Consider the following 24,231-nt stretch of genomic DNA (forward strand, 5'->3'; position numbering starts at 1 on the left):
AGCTGCACCTCGGCATGGCTCAGAGCTGCTGCTCAGCTGTAAATGCTGAATTTGTTGAAAGTCAGGCTGTATTGTACCTTTCTGAGGTACAGTCTTGTCCAGTGTATTGATGGGTCTGTGCCCATGCAGTGCCCTTCACTCAACTGTGGCTGATGAGACACACTGGGTCCTATAGTGACTCCAAGAAGCAAGTTTTCAGAGTAAATACTGTTAGGAATTTTGGGCAAGAGAAATTGAAAAAGAGCTTGGAGACTAAATCTCGTTCACACAGTGTGTGTTGTTTCTAGAAGCCCTATCACATTAAAATACGCAATTGCAGTTGGGCTTGTTGAGGGGGGTTGCTCAGTGGTGGGCTGGTCGTGGTGGTGTGACACTGGTCAGGGCTGGGGAAGGTGTTGGCACACATCACATGAGCTGGGGGAGTGCGGAAAGGCCTGCAGGGATGCAGTGTCACTGAATTACTATTTTTCACACATTGTAAAATTCACCTGTCAAGGAGACATTAACATGAGTGCATTCTTCATGTCAGGAGGGAGCTCCTCAGAGCACTTGCATCATTCCCTGTGCCTGCCTCCCAGACCTTCTGGGCCTTTTCCTACTGCCTCCATCTTCAAGGCAAGGCCAGAGGAAACTGGTTCACCTAGGGGCCAGGGCTTGAAGGGTTGTCTGTAGATGTGATGCCGTCTACAAATTCTGAAATACCTCCTGTTGCTTGGGCTGGTGGAAGATAACCTTTCTTACTTGACGATAAATAACAGTGCAGACAATGCCCAGAGTTAGAATTTTTGCTCTTCCCGTGTGATATATTTGAAAGCTGAGTCAGCAGAGTAATAGAAGCACAAGTTTATCTCCGGCACAGGTTCTGCATGGTCTTTGTTTTTGTGAATGAGGGCTTTTCCCATAAAGCATCAGATACAGTACAGCCTGTGTCTCCTTTAGCTGTTTGGATAACTGCCCAGTTTTGAAGGAGATGAACTGCCTTTAACAAGCTAAAAATAACACTCTCATGGCACTGGAACAAGAGAAATGCTGTCACAGCCATGCGGTTCACATACATTAGCAGAAGGATGATACAGGCTCTAGAATTTTTGAGTTAGTGTGAATGTCTCAGTACCACATCTGCAAATTTTTTGCTGTATACGCTGTCCAATCTTGGTTGGGATCAGGTAAAACTCATTTGAGATGTGCTGTGCAGCATCTATAATGTGTGAGGCTTCAGATCCTTGAAGATGCAGGTAAGAAAGACACTTAATTCTTACGTATTCCATATCTTCAGGTATACTTAGGATGGTATAAAGTGCCAGTTTGGAGCTGAAATCCAAAGCTCCCACCAGTGACATCATGGGAATGCTCTCTGCAGCTGTTGGCTGACATTGGTATTAAGAAGGTCTTGTTTCATTCTCAGGAGAGCAGTTTATTTTGAGGAGCGATTATTGCATATTTTCTCCCTCACTGGGAATAAAAGATTGTCATTTAAAAAAAAAAAAAAAAGAAAGAAAAAAAATATAAGCAATTTATAGTTTGTTCTGATGTAAAGGCTCCAGATTTGTGCTAAGCCATGAACTGAGCATATATTAAACAAAATAATGGAGTAGCTGAACCACCTTTCACACTTCTTGAGTTCCATGTTTATCATACATTCATGGAATCCCTTAGGTCTCTGCTGTTTACTAAGACTGGTCTTCTGGGATCTCTCTGCAGCACATAGAGACATCTCGTGGGCAGTGACTAAACTGCATGGAAAGCATGTGTCCTGCTATTTTGATGTTTGGGGAGGGAAAAGGATAAAGCATAAAAAAGAGAACAGCAGGGATCTGTTTGTGTGCATTTGATTTCCTTTAGCGCAAAAGCTGTTTCTAGTGAAAATCATAATGTACTGCAGAAGAAGAGTAATCTGGTCCAAAAAGGATTGGGAACTGTTTAGCTGGGAGCATCTTACTGTTTCCAAGGCATGTGTTGTCTGTGATGTGTTTCTTGGAAAACTTGGCTGCGTTAGCCATTTCCTGCATTTCTTCCTTTTTAAAAGGATATTTTTTTAGAAGTTTTTTCTCTTTAAAACATTATTAATAATTTTAGTGGCTCTTTGGATATCTGAAAATGGAGTGTGCTTTGCTTAACTGCAGCTCTGACCAGTGAGGCAGCACAGCTGGGACTCTGCTTCATCAAGAGCATGCCAGCATCTGAACAGTGGTCAACACATGCTGGCTCCTGGTGTCAAGCACATTCAAAAAGGTTTTAGAGAGTCTTGTAAAAAATGAATAAAACATTACTGAAGATAAGAGTAGCTCAGCTCTGCCATAGTGCATTTTCAATCTGTTAACAGAGTGGGCATGGGCAGATACTGCTGCTGTTTTTGTGCTGGTGAATGCCAGGTTTTATTTCTTGGGCAGATTTGTAGGTGACCACTCTGTAGATTTTGAGAAGAGACACAAAAATAACTCCTGGGGGTTTGCGCCTCTTGAAATGAATAGTAACTAGCAACTATTGCATTATACTGCAGGCTTAGGGTCACTGTGGAGTGCAGGCATTTGGTAAAGTGGCAGACTAGACACCACTTTAAAAGCTTTTGTTTTGTTTATTTGGCATTTCCACCTATTCAGAAAACTGGGCAGCTCCAGTTCTTGACTGCTTATCAGATTTCCTGATCGCTTGTGGATATGAACCAAGAGTTTTCTAACACTTTCTTTGAAATTAAGTAAAGGAGAGCCTGGTTCCCATTCCCTTTGGCTGGGCAGGAGGAAATATGGGCTGCACCTGGTGGTACCACCACATGTAGTTCCCAGGTGAGCTTCTGGGGAAGGTGTTGGAGGCTTCGTTTAACTGGTGCTGCCAAACACAGCCCAAATTTGAGCCCTCTCGAGGCCTCCCTGGTGAATGTGCAGAACTGCCATCTGCCCTGTCAGCTTTGCACCAGAGGAGCAAAAAGGACATTGGTTTATATAGAGCTGCCAGTTCAAGACACTGAATTAGTGCTGGAGGTGATGTTCCTTCTCTTTTCCTCCATCCTTGGCTACAAGTGGGTTCTCTCGGCTTTTGTGTCATGAAGGAAAAACAGCAATGCAACTGCCCTTTGGAAGAGGGGAGTCCTCTAGATTGCACCAAAAACTGCTAAGTCTGGATTTAATTTGGACTTTTGGTAAACCCCGTGGTTCAGTTTAGGGTGCTCCGTGGGCTTTGGGATGTGCTGTGTTTTGGAAAAATGTCCCTGGGTGCTACAGCCCCTGATGCAGTGTGTCCCCCCTCATCAGCCTCCTTCTAGGATCTGTGCAGCTTTCTATATACCCTAAAACAGAGCAGTAAGGCATGGAAAACTCAGTGCTGTCCACGATTAGAAAATCCATGTTCTCTGCATCATGTGCAATGTTAATTCTCGTAAATTATAGTGCTGCAGTTTGTAATTTATCTGAGATGGATTCAATTAAAGTGAAAAAGAGCTAATTTAAAAGTGAAGGTATTTTACTTTCTGTACAAGGCAAAGGGGCATGTGGAGTTCCCTGCCTGGCAGATACATTTAAGGCTTAAAGCATGCTGTGCCCCATAAAGCAATAAGTAATTGCACAAATAACTGAAACAGCTAGAATTATACCAGTTTATGGGGAAAAAAATCATGAAAGTTTTTTTGAAAGGTTAAAGGCTTTAAAGCATCAGCTTGTGTCAAGGGACTAGGAAGAAAAACTTCGTGCAGGAAATAGGTGAAGGTTTGTACTCGATGTTCGGGGCATTGTTCTGAAGAGTCTCTGCTGGCTCCTAGTTGGGTTGCTCCTGATGGCTGCCCCACAGACAGTGGTGTTGGGACAATTCATGGTTTAATGTTTGGGGTAGTGCTGTTTAAGGAAAAAATTGTCATGGCTGGAGACCAGGACACAGTGTGAATGGGACCAAAGAAGATGTGGAATCTTCCCATGAAGGTTGTGTTGGTGCACAGCCATTCCTCTTTGACATGGCTGTTCTGAAGAAGGGTGGTAGTCTTGCTGGTGAACGTGCTTTGCCAGTGCAGGTAGGACAGAATTTTTTATGCTGCAGACTTCTCAACCTGGTTCTTGCTGCTTCATTCCCAAACCACCAGGATAAACTGGTCTGCATGCTGCTAGCACTTCTCAGCAGAGCCAGCCGGGCTGTGCCGTGGGGAGCCGAGTGCGCTCATTGATGGGAAAGGCAGCAGCTGAGGAGCTCTGCAAGGGCAGCAGAAAAGCAGTTTGCTTATTAAATTGTATCAACCTCTGTGTGCCGTCTTGTTTTTGTTGATCGGCAAGGGATTGCCAAGCTGCTTGCGGTTAAACAGTGCAGACTGTCATAATCCTGCTCCTCATCTCGCCTAATTAAGAGCCTGGTCACGCTGGAGCTTTGCCGAGGTGAGGACTCTGAGGGCAGTTGTTCGTTCTGGTGCAGTGCCAGGACCGTGTGTCCCTGATAGTGCCGTTTCCTTTGAAATCAATTGAGATGTCACCGTCACTTGATCCCAGAGCTACTTAATGAACTGGCAAAATGGGCTCTATTTTTAGATCTCCCTTCAAACCACTGTGCGTGTTAAAGCTCCCCTTGTCCTTAATGCTGGGATGGCATTGGGAGGGATTTATTGGTTTAGTTTAATAAGAGACCTACAGGACTGAAATAATAAGCTTCATTTCCTTGAAAGTGAGGAAAATTAAAATGGCATGGTTAAATCTGGGCAGCCACCTCAAGGCAGTAAAGCGATATGTTCGTGGCCAGAAGGATAAGGTGGAGCTGGGTTTTTCTTCATGTCTAGGTTATGAGAGAGCCAAAGATTACACACAACACGCCTTTGGGGAGTTCTTGCAAGCTTTGTAGATGGGATTTCTAAGTGTTTTCTGAATAGGATAAAACTCCTGGTGGTTTATTAGGCAAGCTGAACAACTTAAAGAATATCCACTTCATTGAAAATGCTGGTGTGTCTTCCCCTATGTTTATAATTAGTGTCAGAAAAATACTTCTGCTAAAATAAAACAAAAAAAAAACACAGATAATTTTAATGTTTTTAATGACACATACTTTAAATGTTTTTACTTCCTAATTGTAGTCTGAAGACTATTTGGATAAACTATAATTTCAGGAAGCTATTGAGGATGTCTTGAGGTTTTCCCTAGCATTGGTATTTGCACACATGTGACCTTTTGTGGATCATACATGGGGTTTGGGGGTTTGGTATCTGTAGGCTCACAGGCTCCAGAATTGCCATGAGGGAAAGTTAGCTTGGGGTTCACAGTGTTAATATAAGTGGCAATCGTGTCCTGTTTTTCTTTCCACTCTACTAGATGAAAATGTATGTGGTTGCAGAATGCATTGGCGCTTTTCTCTTGTGGCACAATCAAAATAAAAATCAGCAAAAAACCCAATGTATCAGCAACAAACCAAACTCAAACCCCATGTATTAGAGGCATAAGATGCACTGAATAAGATGCACTGATGCCCAGGCTCAGGGTGGAAACTGGCCCTGGCAGAGATTATTTCAGCATCTCTTTGTACAATACTCCAAACTAAGTAATTTTTTCTCTCTTCTTCTGCGCTGGAGGAAGTGGTCCAGCTTTGGGCTGGGAGCTGTGTGGTCTTATCAGGTACAACTGCCCATATCCGTGCAGACTGCAGAAACCAAACAGCTCTACAGCTCCAGACTTGATTCTTGTGTTGTGCTCAGCTCTGGAAAAGTCAGATTGGACCCGTCACTGTCTGTTCAGATAGTTAAACAGCAAGCCAGCAAAACAGGCTGCCTTGGGGAGATATTAGCCTTGTTTTTCTTCATCTCTGTGCTTTACGTATTTCCCCACCACAGAGTTAGCAATGGCCCTGTGTGCCAAATGGTTTGTACACCTGTGAGACTACCATGTTATTTTTGTGTCTGTGCAAATGGTTTCTATCCTTCTACGGGGGAGGCATCCTCACTTCATAAAGAAAGTTCCCACTTTTATGTTAAGTTTCAATGTAGCTTTGTGAGATCCATGAGGTCCTGTCTTATTTCCATGTGCTTCTGCTGTCTTCTGGGTATCCCAGAAATCTCTTGGAAGGAGAGGTTATGATACTTCAGCTGTGGTCTAATGCTTTTGGTTTCTTAGGTGAGGTTTTAAAGTTGATGACTTACATATTTTCTGGAATGAGACCCTTATCAGGGTGACCAAATCACAAGTGCTGTTGTTTTTCAGACTGATTAATGAATCAGATGGTTTATATGGAGCTGTGAGCTGCAAAGCATTTGATGCTAGAAATGGACTCTAAAGTAGTTGCTGCAATGCCTTGAAGAATCAGCAACTACTAGCTAGGATGTACAAACTATGGGTAAATTAAGTGTAGCTGTTCATGTTGAAAGGGAAGGAATAAAAAGCAGTTTCCATTCCAGCTTCCTGTTTCTGCCAGTTTTATGTTTTCCTGAAGTTTCTACTGTTCAAACTAAAATCACGAAGTCTAGACTTCGCACAAAAGATAAACTCTGGCTTTGTTGGCTTGGGTATAAGAGGGACTGGGGGATGGGAGGCAGGCTGTGGGAAAGACTGACGTTTTTAAGATTGAATAGTAGAAGCAGAAATTATTTTTACAGGAAAGTGTTTGGTTACTTGGGTGGGGTTTTTTTAAAACTGACTTCCAGCAGTTCACCAGCACCTTCCAAAATGCAGGGGCTGGGCAGAGCCTGCCCACGGGCAGCTCTGCTTGCCCCTGAGCACAGGAGAGCAGGAGGCAGAGGACATGTGGCCGTGCTGCTTACCTTGTTACTTGGCGTCCGGGCAAACACCGTCGGTAAACAGACTCCTCCTGTCCTGGTGCATTTACTCAGGGTGATGGGGTTGTGATTCCACCTGTAAACTTTAATCGCACATTTCCAGGCTTTTTAAGATTCTTAACTTCCTGTTAAATAAGCTTTTCATCGCGAAGCTTTGCATTGGTGCTCAGCAGACACTAACAGTAAAATAACGCTTTTTTAAAGTGGTTTTCTCTGTAAAGATGTGATGTCTCTGGAAGCCTGCAGAGCAGCACAAATGGGAATAAAAGCTAGAATTTTGTTCCAATACATGCAGAAGCACCTGAGCAAGGTGCCACAGAGTTCTGGATGCATTTTGGGGGCATTAGAGTGGTGTCTTGCAGAGGATGCCTGACCATAACATCCAAAGGCATTGCTAAAAATTAGAGAAAATGTATGCTGAGTTAATATAATGACATGTTTTGGAAACAAAGATGATATGCAATGGAATGTTCTGTCCCATAATGATAATGAGAAAAATGTCATCAACATCTCTAATTTACAATATTTTAAAAAAAATTTCTTTTAGGTGATGGAAGCTGAGAAGTCTCAAGATCCAGCTTGTGCAGAAGTATCCAAAGGAAACAATCAGAGTTCAACCCTGGCAAGTGGCATACTGAAATACAGAAGTCGATCTCAAGGTAAAGCTGGACTGATAGAAGATAGTAACTGTAGATTTTTTATGTAGTATGTTTATTTTAACTCTCTAAAAGTGAGATAAAATTTCTTTGAAATCATATTAGTTTAATTTGGAAGGAAAATCCCATCTATAAGATAGTCAAATTCAGCCTCCTGAGCTGAACTATTGTCAGAACAGAAATATTACGCAAAACTTTAGAAATGTCTTTCTTTTTTGTTTGTTTCTTTCTCTTCTTTTTTTTTTTTGACTATTTGCATTGTCTGTATATTTCAGTGTGCTCTGATCAAAATGCCCATTATGATGATTAATCCCCAGATTTTCTGTTGCTTGTCCCCAAGTCTTAACAGTAACATGTATGCAGAGCTTGATCATGTTCTCAACCCTAACGCTTTCTGAGGCTCCCTCCTTCCTGTGTTCACCCTGATTTCCAATTACTAAGGTATTTTTAACATACTCCATGGTGCTCCTCTGCCTGCAGCCCCTGAGGCTGTGAGTTGGTGGCTTACTGGGGATCCAGACCCTGTTGCCATGAGTTCTGATGCCTTTGGACTGTGAGTGAGTGAGCCTAGAGCATCTGCCAGCCTGGACTGCAGCATGAGAAAGGAAAATGCATTTGGAGATGGGCAGAAAACACAGAATTACAAATGTTCTCCTGAAGAGAGGGAGAAGTGATGGGAAATGGTTAGTTGTAGGTGCCAGGGAATCAAAGAATGCCAGGATGCTGGTCCTGCCAAGATTGCAATCCTGTCTGTGTGCAGCAGCAGCAGCCTGTGTGCCGGGGGAAGGGGAGTTGAAAAGCAGAGATCCTACTTTCAGATCCCAAAGCGGGGAGTAGGTTAAAATTGTGCTCTGGACAGTGGATACGAATTCTGCCTATGGATGCATCGGCAGAATTGCTTTCATGCTGTGTGAAAAAAAGCACCTGCCCCAGCTCAGTGCTCTATCCCTCCTGGCACTGGCAGCAATGCTCACACAGCCTCCAGGCAGGGAGGAGGTGGCAGAAAATGTGTTTGGGACTCTTCTGGGGGCAAATTTTCAGTGCATCTACCTCAGGCATGACTCCTTGTTCCTGGGGTACAGACAGTGAGGATGAAAGGAAATCAGAGCTGTTGCTCTCTGTGGCAGGTCCAACACAGTGCTGGTTTAAAGTAATCTTAAGTTCTCCATGAAATCCAGCTTGTGCAAATTTGGTGTGTGTCTTGGGTTTTCATCTGTAAAATAGGGGTTAATGGCCCTTCCCTGTGCAGTGTGGAAATGACAAGGATAAATGTGCAGGAACTGCTGTGACTGGGGATTCTGCAGGGACCTTGGAGAAAATGAGAATTGGAGGAGCCCTGGTGTGAGGAGTAGGATACTCTGTGGCTAATTACAGCATGTCCTTCAAGACAAATAATTCTGTTTCTTACGTGAACTCTGCACTCCTCTCTTTAATACAACTAGAACTGTTGCCAAAAGGAAAGAAAATAGCATTTTTGGGAAGATTTTTGCTTTTTCCATTCCAGAAAAAATTCCCTCAAAGTGACATGACACCTCCAGAAATTTATACTGCTGCAGTGTCAGGTGTTTTAATTTTAAATACATGAAGCTTGAGAGCTTAGTGCACTGGCAAGTGCCATTGGGTGTGAACAGATGAATTTCTTTCCTGTCCCTGAGCTACTGACTCAATTATGTTCTGCTTTTCCTTAATACCACGAGTTCAGTATCACTGGAAGATTGCAGAAAACCTATGACAGCAGGAAAAGCTCTTGGTTGAGTGTGATCAAAACTGCTTTCTAACTGCCTGACTGGGAACTATGTAGTATTGTTTTAAGGCACTTTAATTTGGGATTTGCAGGAGGTGGTTATTGCCTGCTGATGAGAGAGGCTGAAGCAGCTCTCAGATGTTTGCAGGATGTGTTTCTGTGGTTTTTCTTAGGTGCTGGATCCCGCTTGGAGTCTGTGGGAGAAGACGATGAGCTGACAGTGGAAAATGGTGAATCAAATTATGAAATAGCGGTGAAATATTCCCGGGGTGGAAGAAAGCATTCTCTGCCCCAGCAGCTGGAGTCAGCAGGAGCCAGACAGGTGAGTGGGAAGGCAGAGCTGGCTGTGAGCACCTCACTGTGCTTGGTCCTATGGCTTCTGCCTGGAGCTCATAGAAATGGCCGTGAAACAGGATCACTCAGGTAAGTCATGGGACTGAAACCAGGCCTGGACACCAAAATGGGATGTGTTGGCCACTTGTGGAGAACTTCTTTGAGTGTTGTGAAGGAGACTACTGCTTGCTTGTGGCCACAAGATCCTGAGACTGTTCATCTTAGGAGTTGCAGTTCTAGAGATTAGAGGACTTTAATTAAAAAAAATCCTAACACACTTTATTTTAATTATTTTAAAATGACGTCCTTTTCCTTTCCTTTTTTTAACAAGTAAGGACTTGAGTATATCATGAGGTTATCTTTAATCCTTTTAATTTAAATTGTGACTGATATATTTCAAAATTATTATACTGTGTGAAATGTGGGAAAATTACTGTGGCAAGATTCACTTTGATTGTAGTGAGCTGGGGTTTCATCCCTTGCACATTTCTCTGAATATCTCTAAGATACTGCATCCCTCTTCCCCGACACATGCAATTTTCCCAGTTTGACATCCCCAGTATCTGTGCCAAGCAATCAGAGCAATTATCCTTGTTTGTTGATGTTAGGACTACCATATCGTGAAGAAATCTACACGTTCCTTCAGTGCGGCCCAAGTGGAATCTCCATGGAGACTTACCCAGCCGTCCATCATTTCCAACATTGTCCTGATGAAAGGGCAAGGCAAGGTGAGGATTTCTGCATGTTTCTCACTTGTAGCAAGAGCTGGCATTTAAGAGGTATCTCCTGTACTTACAGCTGCTCTCAAGGTAGCTGGTAATAGTGCTTGTGATAAACAAATACCATTTCCAAATGTAAATGCCAAAGTTACACCTGCAGAGTACAGGGGATGTGATGTTCGTGTTGTCCACTTGACAAAGGAGGGCTTTCATTTTGGTTTGGTGCATCTCACTGTTCCTGAGATATCAAATATTTATAATGAATCTCTAAATATGTATGTTTATGCAAAGTCAATGCAGCTACAGAACAGCACCTATTCGCATGTATATTTATGGGCAAGCATATTTTCCCTCTGTGAATCTGGATGCATTTTGAAAAAAATAAATTACTGCAAATTAAGCACTAAACCTGAAGACAGGTTACTGGCTGATTGCTTCTCCAAGAGCACTGAATTCCATGGGTCAAAAAGTCCTCTTCTCTCCCCACCAGTAATGTGTTTACACACTTGCTAGACACCAGCTGGCTGAATGCTAAGAAAAAATAGATAAGCATTAACCTAGGTATTGTTTTCCCTAATCAAATCCACACTAGTATTGGAGCTGTCATTTAAATATGCTAAAAATAAGCATGTCCTTTTGTGGAATAGTCTTTAAAGTCATCACATATATTTGTTTTGGACTAAGAAGACTTGTTTTGACTTTCAAGCTCAAATGCAAAACTAATTCCTTGTTGTGCTTTATGCTTAGCGAAGAGTTGCGAAGAGTTACAAATAATTACTTCTATGGGTAGACCGGCTCACAGTTGCTTTGTGAGTCTTTTATGATGAGTAAATATTTCTTCAGTTTTCATGTACTTATTTTTTGACTCTGTTTTCCTCGTGAAATTAAAGTCTTTCTCTCCCTGGGGTAAGCTACGTCCTCTTGCCTTTCTGCGTTTAGCTCCAAGGTGTTAGGAAGCAGCTGGGAGAATGCAGACCTTAATGATCATGAACCACCTAAAGCAGCTGCCATTTTGTGCGCCCTCCACCCACCTCTTAGGTGATCTCCTTTGTTAGGGATTGCACTTTGTACAATTTGTGCAATAGTGCTCACTTTATTATCCCTGTGCAGACCTGGGACTTGGAACATTTCTCCACAGGGTTGTGGTGTTGGTGGCAGGGAGCCAAGTGTTTGCCGTTAGGTTTTCATCCATAGGTAGGTCTGCAAGGGATGGTTTCCTGCTGTGGAGTGGCAGTGCTTGTCTGGAAGGGTGGGCTAGTGTGGGACCTGCTGTACTTTGCAGACATATTTCTCCCAACCCACCCCTGAGCCGTGGGGAGACCTCCTGTGTCCAGGCGTGGAAGTGCCAGGAGCCTCCTGCTTTTTATAGGTTGATTTGCAGCTGATAGCTGCACAGGGTTGAACAGTTAGTGGAATTATTTTGTTTTGAACAAGGGAGCCAAGTTTCTTCCTTTCCAGAAATCAGTAGTGTCTTATCAAATTACTAGAAGCTTATAACTGTGGTGGCCTGCTCTGTATTCACGCAGTGAAACAAAAGATCTGATTGTTGTATTGGACGGTAAACTCAGTGCTTGTCCTGGCAGCATCCCTCAGCTGGAGAGCACTGCCCAAGGCAATAAGGATGTCCCTGGCTTCAGATCACTAAAGCACAACAGTTCTCGACATCCCTTGTCCACCTGGTTGATGACTTTTCTCTTTATTCTGTAAAATACATGAACAGCGGTGACAAGAGGGGAAATATGGGAAAGGGTTGTGGATCGAGGAAGTGATTTGTCTGGGAAATAACTCAGCAGAAGGGGGAGAGGTTCATTCTGTGTTCATCAGTTCTCAGGTCAGCTTTGCAAGATAGTCCCATAGGCTGCAGGGGTACTGCAGGGGTAAGAGCTAATGGATGGAGCCCTCGGGAATCTATTGATCTAGATTTATTTAAATACAACGTGATATATGTCTCCAGAATAATTAAAAATGTACATGTGAGTGGTAGCTCCCACATGCCATTCTCCTTTCAGCTACATTCCTGACATTGTAGCACTGACCTTATGTCATGCTTTTTTTCTTCCTGAGGAAATGTAGGATCTGTGACATAAGAGAAACCTGTAGTTAATCCTGGATATAGATCTCAGGGGTAGGAATTGACTGTCTGTTAATTTAAAACGAATGTGTTACTGTTTTTAAAATGGGAAAGCTACGGACACAGTGTTTTGAAAAACCCCAAAATAATCTCAGAATTTTTGCTCTATCAGCTTAGGGTGCCAGCTGCTGTTTTTTGGACTGATGAGTGTGTTGATAATAGAGTGAAAGTAAATGAGGATATAGAAGGACAGTAAGTTGGCAGTGGTGCAATTCATTGGAAAGTTTTAGGTTTTCATCTTTCCCTTGTCTTGTACGTTGCTGGCAGTCTTTCTCACACAGATAATAATAGAGTAAGGTGCCAGCTGTGTGTCTTCTCCTCTCTTTTCTGTAGGGTCTTGGATTCAGCATTGTGGGAGGTCAGGATTCTGCTCGTGGACGCATGGGGATTTTTGTGAAGACTATATTCCCAAATGGAGCAGCGGCTGCTGATGGAAGGCTTAAAGAAGGTATGGTAGGGAGAATCCAACTTCACATAAAGGGCCACAGTGAGATATTATTTCAGTCCAGGAGGAAAATTCAAGTACAACTATGTTTAGGCACGTAGCCAGCAGCAAGAAACTATGGAAAATGGAAAATGCCCTGTTTGTTCATCATGTGGAAGATCATTCATAGCAATTAACTTGACTGTATTTCTATTGAGAAGGGTGAACTACAGAACAGTGGTGGCCACTTTGTTTCCCCCTTTCTCTTTTATGAACTTTGTTTGCCCAAACAGCAAGCTGCAATTCTTCAGTTGGAGAGGGTCAGTGACAGCAGGAAAATATAGATAACCAACAACATTGGCTTAAAGATGCTGGTCTGAGAAGGGGTTATATATAGGGACATGTCTGGGAGAGGCTCTTTTGAGCCCTTGTACTCTCTAAGCCTCCTGGTATGATTTTGACAGGATGAGAATCATAACCAGAAGAAATAAAAAAAAGAATGAGATTGGCATCATCCTGGTTAGAGAAGGAGCTGTAGCCATATTTTATTACTGCTTTTCCAATCTTGGTGTCTGAGCTGAATGCATATAGCCTTCTCTGTGTGCTGCACGGTGGTCTGAGTGGTGTGTCAGAGAGACAGACTCTTAGTGTTGAAAATACAAAGTGACCATGAGTTTAGAGTGGTGGTTTGCAATCCTTCTGCAAGGGTTGTGTTACTTTGCTTCCATGGAAAGCTGCTTCTGTGTTACTTCTTTCAAGCTGCTCCTATGTTACTTCTCTCCTCATATCATCATTCCCCTCTTTCTGTCTTATCACATTTGTTGTATTTGAGGCTGCTTTTGGTGCCAACTCTCACACTTGCTACCAGAGGGAAGCTCTCATCCCTGCCTCATAGGTTGTGCACTTGCTGTGGGAAGCCAATAAGTAGCAGCTGTCCCATAAACCCAGCATAAACCCAGCAATCATTTGCAGGCTATTCATAGCTTGCAAACTCTTCTTTTTTTTTTTTTTTTTTTTACTGAAGCTAGGAAAAGAGAGGAGGGGTAGACTTAGCTGATGATATTGCCCCATGTAATTTTGCACAAGTAAAATTGCAAGAAGTGGATCTGGATCATGCTGACCCTCCTTTTAATAAAATGAAGGTAGAAAGCACAGCTGGGTGTAAGTAGTAAGACCCAGAGTCTGGAAGCTGGTGGAAATCTGACAGGACATGTTCCTTGAGGTGAAAAAGACATTTGTTGTCACAGCGTGTGGGCTACTACACGCTTCTCTGTCTGCAGGCATTTAGTAAGGGAGCACATTTGCTTTCTGCATGTGGATGCAAGGTTTGTTTTCTCTGAACAGACTTTGAAGTGACGTGCTATAGTGTTTTCACTTAGTTCTTCATTTCTCCTGTTAATGCTTAAAAAAGAAAGGCAGTTTTACAGTACCTTTGGACTTCATGTCATAGTAATTTTCAGACTTCAGGTAAAATCCATAGCATTTTCAGCTTGTTTGTGAGAATGGGAATGCCAAGTTAAGGATCTCTACTGAAGAACAGTTTTTACTTTGGTAATTCATCACTAGTAACTTGTAGAGACATTAGTACAAGTGAAAATAGATAACAATAAAAGACTTTTTATTGAACAGTTAACTGAAATCCTAGTAAGTAGTGGATCACCTCGTGTTCAGGAAAGATGTTTTAAATCTTTATAGTCTCTATACTGCTGACCTCATTTTTTGTATCTACTTACCAGGGGATGAAATCCTGGAAGTTAATGGAGAGTCTCTGCAAGGATTGACCCATCAGGAAGCCATCCAGAGGTTTAAGGTAACACAGTAGCGCTGAGAGATTCGCGCTTCTTCTTCACTCATTGCCGCCTCCTACCCTCATCTCGATACTCTTGCACTGCCCCGAGTTACCCCGTGCGGGTGCAGTGACAAAGGTTGGTCAGCTCAGGGCGGTTCTGTGCTGTCTCTGCAGCAACTCAAGAAGGGTGTGGTGACACTGACGGTGCGCACACGGCTGCGCAGCCCCAGCCTCACTCCCTGCGTGACCCCCACCCTGCTGAGCCGCTCCAGCTCGCCCAGCGCCAGCGGCAGCGTGCCCGTCCCTGGCCTCGAGGAGCCCGATGGCTCCTCCTCCTCCTCCTCCAGCCGCAAAGGACCTGGCCCCAAGGACAGGATCGTCATGGATGTGACACTCAATAAAGGTGAGGGTCCATTGAAATGGCCTGGGAGAACAAATCTCTGTTTCTCCAGGGAGATTCTGGGAGTAGGTTAGAGACTCTTATGTCTGGTGCACCCACGTGTGCCCATTTGACCTTGAACCACTGGGTGGGAAAGCACCCTCTAATGCAAAAATTGCTGGAGAGTTCCCCTTTCTGCATTTTGCTGCTCCAGAATCAGAAGCCTCTTATGGGTAGCAGTCAGTGTCTGTGCTGCTGAAACAGGGAGGCTGTGAGATACCAGGCTAAATGTAAATCATTTTACATGTGCCCTTCTCTTAAAGGGCATCTCCAGGGAAGGCAAAGCTGCACTGTTGAAAAGTTCCCAGATTACCTGTTTGAACTCCTCCATGAGAGTTGCTCTCATTATTAATAATTGCTCATCATAAACTTAAAGCATACGTTATATGTGCTATACAAATAGCCTGTATTTAAGACTTATAATATAATGATTTTAAAGATTGGATTCAAAAATTTGAGAGAGAATGTAAGATGTCCAGTAATCCCTACAGCAGGCATATTGTTACCTGAAGTAAAGCAAAGGTGAAAGTGGACAGAGGTGACCACTGAACCAGAGATAATTCCTCACCTTCCTTTGTGCTTCTTTGCTGAGGAATGCCATACAGATACTTAACAAAAGAGAATGGTACAAGTGTCAGCATCTTCTGTGCTCGTGTTTTCTGCAGTAATTTTAAGTGACATCTTGATTGGATTGCTGCCCCTGCTCCTTTGTGCCTTGGACCAGATCAGACCTTGCGCAACATTTCCAGGAGGTTCCCATGGCACACAGAGTATTTTCTAAGATTGATGAATCTCAGAAAACAGTCAGAATCAGCTATTTTCTATCCTGATTTCCACTTGTTGGTCTTAGTTTCCTGACTGACTGCACCTAAGGCCAGCCCTGAAACAATAACATGAGTTCTGAACTCAGATGGGACGTGGGAACACAAACACTTGTGTGTCCTGTGCGATTACAATCTGCCACATTTCTTTGTACTTGTTTTTCACAGAGCCAGGGGTTGGGCTCGGCATTGGTGCTTGTTGTCTCACGCTGGAAAACAGTTCTCCCGGGATATACATTCACAGCCTGGCCCCAGGATCAGTGGCTAAAATGGATGGCAGATTAAGGTTGGTTAAAGCAGAAATATGCTGGAGTGGTTTTCCAATAAAATCAATTGAGACTTTGTTTTCACCAATTGGTTGATGTAGCAGGGAAGAAAGAGTTCACCTAAAATAAAACCTTTAAGTAAAGACATTCCAAAATAGTATTAAATACCCAGAAAACATTATTCTGTGTTCTGGAAACAGCATGATCATTAAGGTCTGTGTTGTTTGGTTGTTTTTTTTTTTTTTCATTTTCTCTACAGAAAGCTGAGCCTAATAGCACCCTTTGAAAAAGGGGAGCAGCAAGAAGTGCAGTGTCATTCTTTTTTGTGAGAGCTGCAGGCAGAGACCCCAGACTGAGAAGAAATTTGCAGAGCTCTGCTAAAAGCTCAGTCACCTGAAACTCTCCTAAAAAGAGCTGGGGTAGATGTTCCTGCAGCTGCCTGTGCCTGCAGCAGTGTTTTTCTGCCCTTACTCTGTCTGGCAGGATTGCTGCAGGCTGACCAGCCCTACTCACTGTCATGGAGTTGGGATGTCTTTAGGAAACAATCATTCCCAGGGTTCCCTTGGGCCTTATATTGGATTAAGAGACAGAAACCTTCTTGCTTTTCCTCTCATGGAGGCTTCATTTCTGAAAACCATTGGAAGAAACCTTGCCAGTTTCTGCATTCCTCCATAAATGCTAGTGGGTGCTGGCAGCATGGCTCCAGAGGAGAGACTGTGCTGAAGAGGTGCTGGGACTGTGTGACCCACTTTGAGCATGTTGTGCGAGCACTGGTGCAGACAGGCTGAGCAAATGCCTTGCTTTTACAGGGCTAGAGAGTGCCTTCTGTTTCCTGGCTCACCAGGAAAACTGCCATAGAAATTTGATTTCTTGGAATAAGGGAAGAAGATAATTTTATGGTGGCACTGCTGCCAAAACCCTTGAAAGTTCCTATCATATAGAAATGTCTACAGGAGACAGCATTTAATGATAACTTGTTTTCTTACAGGCCCCTTTGGAAAACATTGTAGTGCTGGTTATGTCTGTATGTTACAGCTGTATTGTTTATTAGGTTTACGTGATTGATTATATCCAGGCATGCTTCCCAGATTTTTAGCTTGCTTCTTTGAGATGTTGCTTCTGTTGTCCCATCAGCAATTTATGGCTTCATAGGCCAAGACTTACAGGATGGTTTTGATTTTTGGAAAACGTCGTTAATCAAATGTTGGCTTTGCAATGCCAGGGGAAATTTCAATCCAGTTCCTCTGTATCTGAGCTCCCTCTCTGTCATGTGGCTGTGTAAGTGACTCCATTTGTGCAAGTCTAAAGGGTGGGCAGAGCAGTGGGATGACTGCACAACTGGTAGGTCACCCTTCACTTTCCTGAGCCTTTACCAGAACTGCAGGTTACTGAATGGCAATTTATTTTGCCTTTGGTTTGTGTACTCATAGTGTAAATGCAGTACTTGATTGTCACAAGTAGCCCAACATAAGCCAGCAGTAGTAGATTCTTTGAGAGTGTCTATTCAAAGCAAATGTTTCAGGAATTATGGAGAATGCTTTAATGATATCCCTAGTTGATGATATTTTCTTTTGAATAGTTCCAGATGTCTGAGCACCATAAGCAAGAGTTACAAAACTGAGAAAACAGAACTAAACAATCATAGAATCATGGAATGGTTTGGATTGGAAGAGATGTTAAAGATTATCTTGTTTCAAACTCCCTGCCATGGGCAGGGAACCTTCCGCTAGGTCAGGTTACTCAAAGCTCCATCCATCGTGGTCTCAAGCACTTCCAGAGCTTCTCTGGGCAGCGTGTTACAATGCCTCACCACCCTGACAGTAAAGAATTTCTTCCTAATACCTGATTTAATCCTGCACTCTTTCAGTTTAAAGCCATACTCCCTTGTTGTATCAGTACATGTCTTTTTAAATCACACGGTGTGTTTTCCTTTCAGGACAGTTTTGTTATGTTTTTTCTTTTTCCTTTTTAATGGGTTCTATATGTTAATTTTTAGCATATACAGGCTTACCAAGCTCAATTTTTTTCTGGTGTCATTTCATAAACTCATATCTAAATCATGAATTTCTTATCAGTGTTGCTGCTAAGTAATTCAATACGGTGTGAAGAAACAGCCCATCTGAACCTCATTTTTCCTCTTCTGTGCCCAATAAATACCTGAATGCAAACTGGAACTGAAGGTTGCTTTCACCCTGGTCCGAATGCAGACAGTTTTCTTGGATGATTTAATAGAGATTTTTGTGCTGAGAGCAAGTGCAGAAGGGATCTCTGAGCCTCCCTCGTGAGCTCAAGAGTGCTTAAACCATTCACATCACTGGGAGCAGCACCTTCTTTGAAAGTCACGTCTTTTCCAGAACACTTATGTCTTTGAAAAATCTTGGCCATCAGTTGAAAGCACAGTTTTTTTGCGTGGAAGGTGATTGTGATTAGGTGGCTTTGTGTCTCTGTACAGCCGGGGTGACCAGATTCTGGAGGCGGATTCCGTGAGCCTGCGTCACGCAGCATTAAGCGAAGCCTACGCAATCCTGAGTGAGTGTGGACCAGGCCCGGTCAGCCTAATCATTAGTCGTCATCCTAACCCAAAGGTGAGGAGAAAATGAGTGAGTGTATCTGAGTTGTTTTCATCTGGCAGTGTAATTTGAGTCTTGATATCGGAAGAACAGAAAATGCAGGAAAATGGCATTTTCTCGCTGTGGCATGTATTGTGCAAGATGTCAGGATTGTAATGATGCTTCCCAGTTTCCTTAGTTATAGCAATGCTGGACTGTCCCTTCTGCTTTTCACTTAGTCACCCACTGATCAATTGCATTTTCCTGGAACTGCTTGAATGAAGTGTTCCCATCTTTCTTGGTACTTGGATGAAGTAGCAACCCAAATACAGCACAAGACCTCTTCCTCTTAAAAGCTATTTTGCAGTTACTTTGTCTTTGAGTAGAATATAATTTAGGGCCAGGAATATATGTATCAACAGCTTGAATTGATCAACTATAATAAAGTAAAATCTATCCAAAGATCAAAGTTTTCCTTCAGGATTTAAAACGTGAGAATATGGAGTGCACTGCTACTGAATCCATGCAAGGTCAATTTGGAAATAAGGCCGTATTTACAAAGTAAGTGTTCTCAAGCATTTTTTAAAAATTGATGACAGAAGATGAAAGCATATTAGGCAAGCTATAGGGAATAACAGCTTCTTTTATTTCAGTATCAAAGAATTTCATGAGTGTATGAAACCTTCCTGTTTAAACAGGAATGAAGCTGTAAAAATATTTGCATTAGTGGGTCAAGAAAGCTCTGACTTTTGAACTCATAACTACAAATGGAGGCCTTAATAAAGCCATATCTAGGAAAACTCAGATTTCTTATTTTGTAATTAATAGTGTATTTTCTGCTAAATCAAATATACAGTCGACAAATAGGGGCCTACTTGCCAGAGTTTATTATCTTTGCTGGAAGGCCTTGTGCTGGTAGAAAGAAAGGCTGTGGTTCTATTAAAGGTAAGCACGGCAAGGCTAGGAATTGGGCTTATAGCCTAGGATAACAGTATTTCTGGTGAGTCTGTGTGCTGTGCTGAACCAAAACAATGGTTCAATGTAAGTGCATTATTAAGGCATACAGACTTTTTGGAGCATCTGTAAGAAGCATGAAATAAAAATGCTGTGCTGTGGAGCCTGCCCTTTCTCATCTGTCCCTCTTTTCGCTGTGGTGGGGTCTTGAAAGTTGGTGAGTGACCTAGGCTGGTGTCTGCTGAAAGGATGAACTGAGTTAAGCTAATTGCTTGGTATTAGTCAGTAACAGAGGGAAACTATTAAGTGGCTCCTATTACAGTTTTCCATAAGTGATATTTAAGATGACAACAAATCCTTTGCCAAGAAATGTATGAAAAGCTAAAAGTTGAGCTGGAGAGACCCTAAAGCATTTTTCCAGTACTGAATCCATAATCCTGGCAGTATTGAATCCATAATCTCTCATAGCTGGATCTCTGGAGGAGTGTCCATATGGGAACCCACTTTTATTGTTATGTTACTGTCACCCGTTTTCTGAAAACACTGAGGGATCGACATTTAAGTGGGTATTTTATTTTATTTTATTTTATTTTATTTTATTTTATTTTATTTTATTTTATTTTATTTTATTTTATTTTATTTTATTTTATTTTATTTTATTTTATTTTATTTTATTTTATTTTATTTTATTTTATTTTATTTTATTTTATTTTATTTTATTTTATACCCTAGTATGCAGACTGGAGTTAGGAATTAGCTTGTCCCTTTCCATTTTGAACTGCCTGATCCATAAAGGATGCTAAACATCAAAGTTGGCTTTGCAGAAGTGTGGATTTTTTGTTAACTTTAAAAATGTACTGCAATGTGCCTGGGACCTCTTTTAACTCTTGGGATTGTTTTACCAAAAGGTTTCTGTTAAGACCATGGATCATAATCTAAGGATCTGGTCCATGTCCTGCAGGAACTCCTTGGGTCCCAGGAGTCCAGAGACTTTTGGTTTGCTGTAAGGTCATGACACAGGCTGGAAACAGAGATGTGTTTTTACAAAGGTTCATGTTGTTTTGAACATTTTTATACTTAATTTCTTACTTTATAACACAAAAGATCCACAGTACATTTTGCTGCTGAATATGTTTGCTTTGGTGTTTTCATGTACTTCCAAAAGAAATACCACAAAATTTTCTGTCTGCTTGTTATTCTGAGTGAATATGGCATTTGTGCTGTGTTTAAACTGCTGAGTTTGCTTCAGAATCTGTCAAGTTTTCATGGTTCAGGAAGACTCAAGTTTGTAGTCTCTATTTATGCTGAATTTTAATTCATGTAAAGCAATGTGAATAGAAGGTATTTTTGACAGAGTTAATTTGCTTTCTGTTCTTAAATATATATTCCTGCAAACTAGTTGTTCCTGTATAAAATCATATGTTTTCCAGGAATAAGAATTAAACGTATGGCAGTAATTAAGGGCTAAATTAGCAAATATGGTAAACCAGTATTTGTTCTTAAACCAGAGAAACATTAATTACCAATTACTGATTTAGGTTTTCTTTTTAAAAGCAAGGAGAAATGAAAATTAAAAAGACAGCTAATATTATGGGAAGTCTGGTATTCTTCCGGTAGGTTGTGTAGAATAGCTTAAGTTTCTGATGTATGCTTGCACAAAGCAGTCTTTGTTTATTTTAAAGTAATATTTTCTCAACAAATCAATATACAGCTTTTAATTGAGTTAAAACTAGGATGTAATAGCTTCATTTGATTTCTTTAAGTTTTATTTGTTTATATTGTGTGTCACTTAGATGCAGTCTTCATGCAGATAGCAGGCTTCTGCTTCCTGTTTTTTGCAGGAAAATGGCATCAAGAGAGTCTGAGTCAGGGGACAAGGACTTAGGAGCCCTCAACTAGGTCGTCTTTATTGCATCTTTAAAAATAGTAGCTTACGTGAAATGAATCACGTACTTGTGATAAGTGGTAACACTCTTGTAATTTCTTGTACCCTGTTGAGCTTTGTCTTCCACCTACTTCAGGTTTCAGAGCAGGAGATGGATGAAGCAATTGCACGTACTACCCACCGAGAGAGCAAGGATGCCAGCTCCTCTCACGTCACAGGTAGCAACATGTTCTCTTCTCTAGTGTGTGTTCTCTCACAGATACAGGAACATTTAAGGGTGTGCTCTGAAATTGCCCAGCATTAATATTTTGAGAGCCCTCAAAACAGCAGAACAGTGTAGGAAGTATAATCACTCTGTCCACTGCAGAAATTCTAGCACAAACATCCAGTTCAGATGGATCAGCTCTGCAGCTTATGTAACTCGCTTTCTTTCACTAGGCTGCCATGACCTGAAAGTAGGGTTGTCAGGAGGTCGTTGTTCTGAATTTTTTTAAAGATGAGGGGAAGCACAATATTCCAGTAAGGAAAGAACAGGAAGGATCTACTCCATCTATATATGCTTGTCCTTAATGGCCAAAAATCCCACAAAGAATTGTGACCATTGGAAAAAGTCCAGGTGTTGCATACTGCACTATATGTTTTAACACTATTTTGATCTTTAAAGTCATGTCAAAATATGTACTCTGGCTTCTCTGTGATGTGTTTGAACTCCAGCAGTTCTTAAAGTCTGGCAGATGAAAGCAAACTTCTTGCTTCACTTCAAACTTGCAATGGCAGAGTGACCAGTAAGGTGATGTTCAGAAAAATGTTAGATTTGTTATGATCCCCTTTTTATGTGCGTCAGCTAAGATATGCTTTGGGGTTGATCTTGCCAGTGGCTGCTAATTTGACTTCTGAGGTTACCCCTAGTCAGCAGCATGCTCCAAGAGGTGAGGAAGACCATCTCCTGCTCGTCTCTTGCTCACAGAACTGCCCTGGGCCCGGCTGGTGCAACATGTCTTGGTGGTAATGTTCCATCTGATCTGAAGGAGAGCTTATGAAATGCTGAATAAATCTTGATTTAGGAGAGCAATTCAGATAATAAAAAAGTGGGATTAAAAGCAGCCACCAGCTCAGAAGATGAATGAGAAGCCTGTTTGGTTATATAGACCACAGTTTTAATTTTTGTTATCTAACTAATCTGTGTTTAACAGGAGCTGTGCAAAAAAGTCCATCTCCTAGTGTGAAGGCCAAACAAGGAGAGACCTCATCTCCCCTCAGTTGGACAATGAAACGCTTCTTGGAGCCAGCAAGCCGGGTAAAAGGATTAGATGCCATAAAAATAGAGCCTGCTTCAAATTCAGCTTTTACTGAAGTTCAGACTTGGTCAGGGGTTCAAAACCAAATCTGCATGCTCCTTCCCTGTCACATGGGCTCCATGAAAGGGTTTGTTTCTTGTGTCACACATTTAAATTGTGATAGCAGCAAGCTCCTGTTAGTCTGTGTGATTGTAGCCTTTGGGAGTGATGTGCAGAGCATGGCAGAGAAGGCTGTGGTGTCCTACCTCCTGCCACCTCCAAAGTACCCCTGCTCTGTGGGACACAGATGAAGTTAGCAAGAGACACCTGAGCCTGTGGGCAGAAGGCTGAGATTAAGTCCCTTTATAAAGCCATTGCAGTGGAAAAATCTGATTTTCCTGGTAAAGCCAAGGAAGCTGTAGATACTGTGTCTGGAGGTACAAAGCCTTCCCTTCTCTCAGTGTAGAACATATATAAAGGAAACTGCAAAAGTGAATAGTTTCATCCCTTGTTCTGCACTGAACCACACCCGTAAAGCAGTGGGATTTGGAATCCCTTTTTATTTATTGTATTGGTTAAAAACGTGTTGATGTGAGGTGTTTCAGGCATCCAATTTCAACAGTTTGGCTCCCAGTATACTGACAAGTCTTCTATTTTAAAAACTGGCTTTAAACTTCCTTTATTGACACAGCAGTATGAGTGGTCTGTGTGGTGCTCACATGCAGACAGGGGCTTTATGCACCGAGGACAGCTGGTGACCAGGGTCACTTCTCTTCAGCAGGGATCCGTCAGCTCCGAGGCAGAGCTTTCCCAGTACTTCTCCCACGATGGTGCAAGCCATCTCCCCTTCTCTGATGCTGTACCTGGCTCGTGTGATGAAGACCATCTCCGTCAGAAGAACAGGAACAGTTGGTTGGACGATGGCTCTCTTCTCCCTGGCAGCCTGAGTAAGTGATGCAAATGTGTCTGGTCATTGGGCTAGGATGGGAAGAGTCACTGAGTGCTGGGTTCCTAAACAGAAGAGCTGTGCTGGGGATAATGTTCTGATAATGTGAAAGTGACTTTGATTGGTTTGGATGAAACTATATTTACAGCACTGCAGAGTTTTGGTTTTTTCCAAATGACTGATCGTCTTATTTTTTACATTTACGGAAAGCGTTCATAGCCATCTCAGAAACTTTGAGAGGGTCAATCTTATGCAAAAACACATGTGCAAGTTTACATCAGATATTTTGCATGTGTGTCTTTCTTTCCATAGTAGCTGACTGAAAGAACCTTGTGTGTCCTTACTGATGTGCACCTGACCACAAATTCAAAGGATGTATTTGTTCTCCCTTTCCTGTGTTTCTCAAGTAATTTCTTTGTCTACAGCTTATTTTCTTTGGAAATTATTTAATATTTAAAAGCATTTTTACATTTCTAACTAGACACCAAAAAACAAAATAACTTCCTACGAAGTAAGATGCATTTCTTTCTAAGGAGAACATGGAAAGGGTTCTTGGGTTTGTTACTTGCTA

At 42.0% G+C, this 24,231-nt stretch overlaps 1 protein-coding gene across 1 annotated transcript in view; it reads left to right on the plus strand.

Annotated features, from left to right (window-relative positions):
- The window catches only part of PDZD2 (PDZ domain containing 2), a 137,900-nt gene that overhangs the window by 91,404 nt on the left and 22,265 nt on the right, over positions 1-24,231 (plus strand). Inside the window, exons 6-16 of the mRNA XM_088156056.1 lie at positions 7,275-7,386; positions 9,301-9,449; positions 10,069-10,188; positions 12,644-12,758; positions 14,471-14,544; positions 14,698-14,926; positions 15,952-16,069; positions 18,502-18,634; positions 21,574-21,655; positions 22,631-22,734; positions 23,493-23,661. Of these exons, the coding sequence (XP_088012182.1) occupies positions 7,275-7,386; positions 9,301-9,449; positions 10,069-10,188; positions 12,644-12,758; positions 14,471-14,544; positions 14,698-14,926; positions 15,952-16,069; positions 18,502-18,634; positions 21,574-21,655; positions 22,631-22,734; positions 23,493-23,661 (1,405 nt within the window). The remainder of the gene's footprint in view (positions 1-7,274; positions 7,387-9,300; positions 9,450-10,068; positions 10,189-12,643; positions 12,759-14,470; positions 14,545-14,697; positions 14,927-15,951; positions 16,070-18,501; positions 18,635-21,573; positions 21,656-22,630; positions 22,735-23,492; positions 23,662-24,231) is intronic.

Source organism: Sturnus vulgaris, chromosome Z (genome assembly GCF_052056855.1).
Source record: "Sturnus vulgaris isolate bStuVul1 chromosome Z, bStuVul1.hap1, whole genome shotgun sequence".
Classification (NCBI taxonomy): Eukaryota; Metazoa; Chordata; class Aves; order Passeriformes; family Sturnidae; genus Sturnus; species Sturnus vulgaris.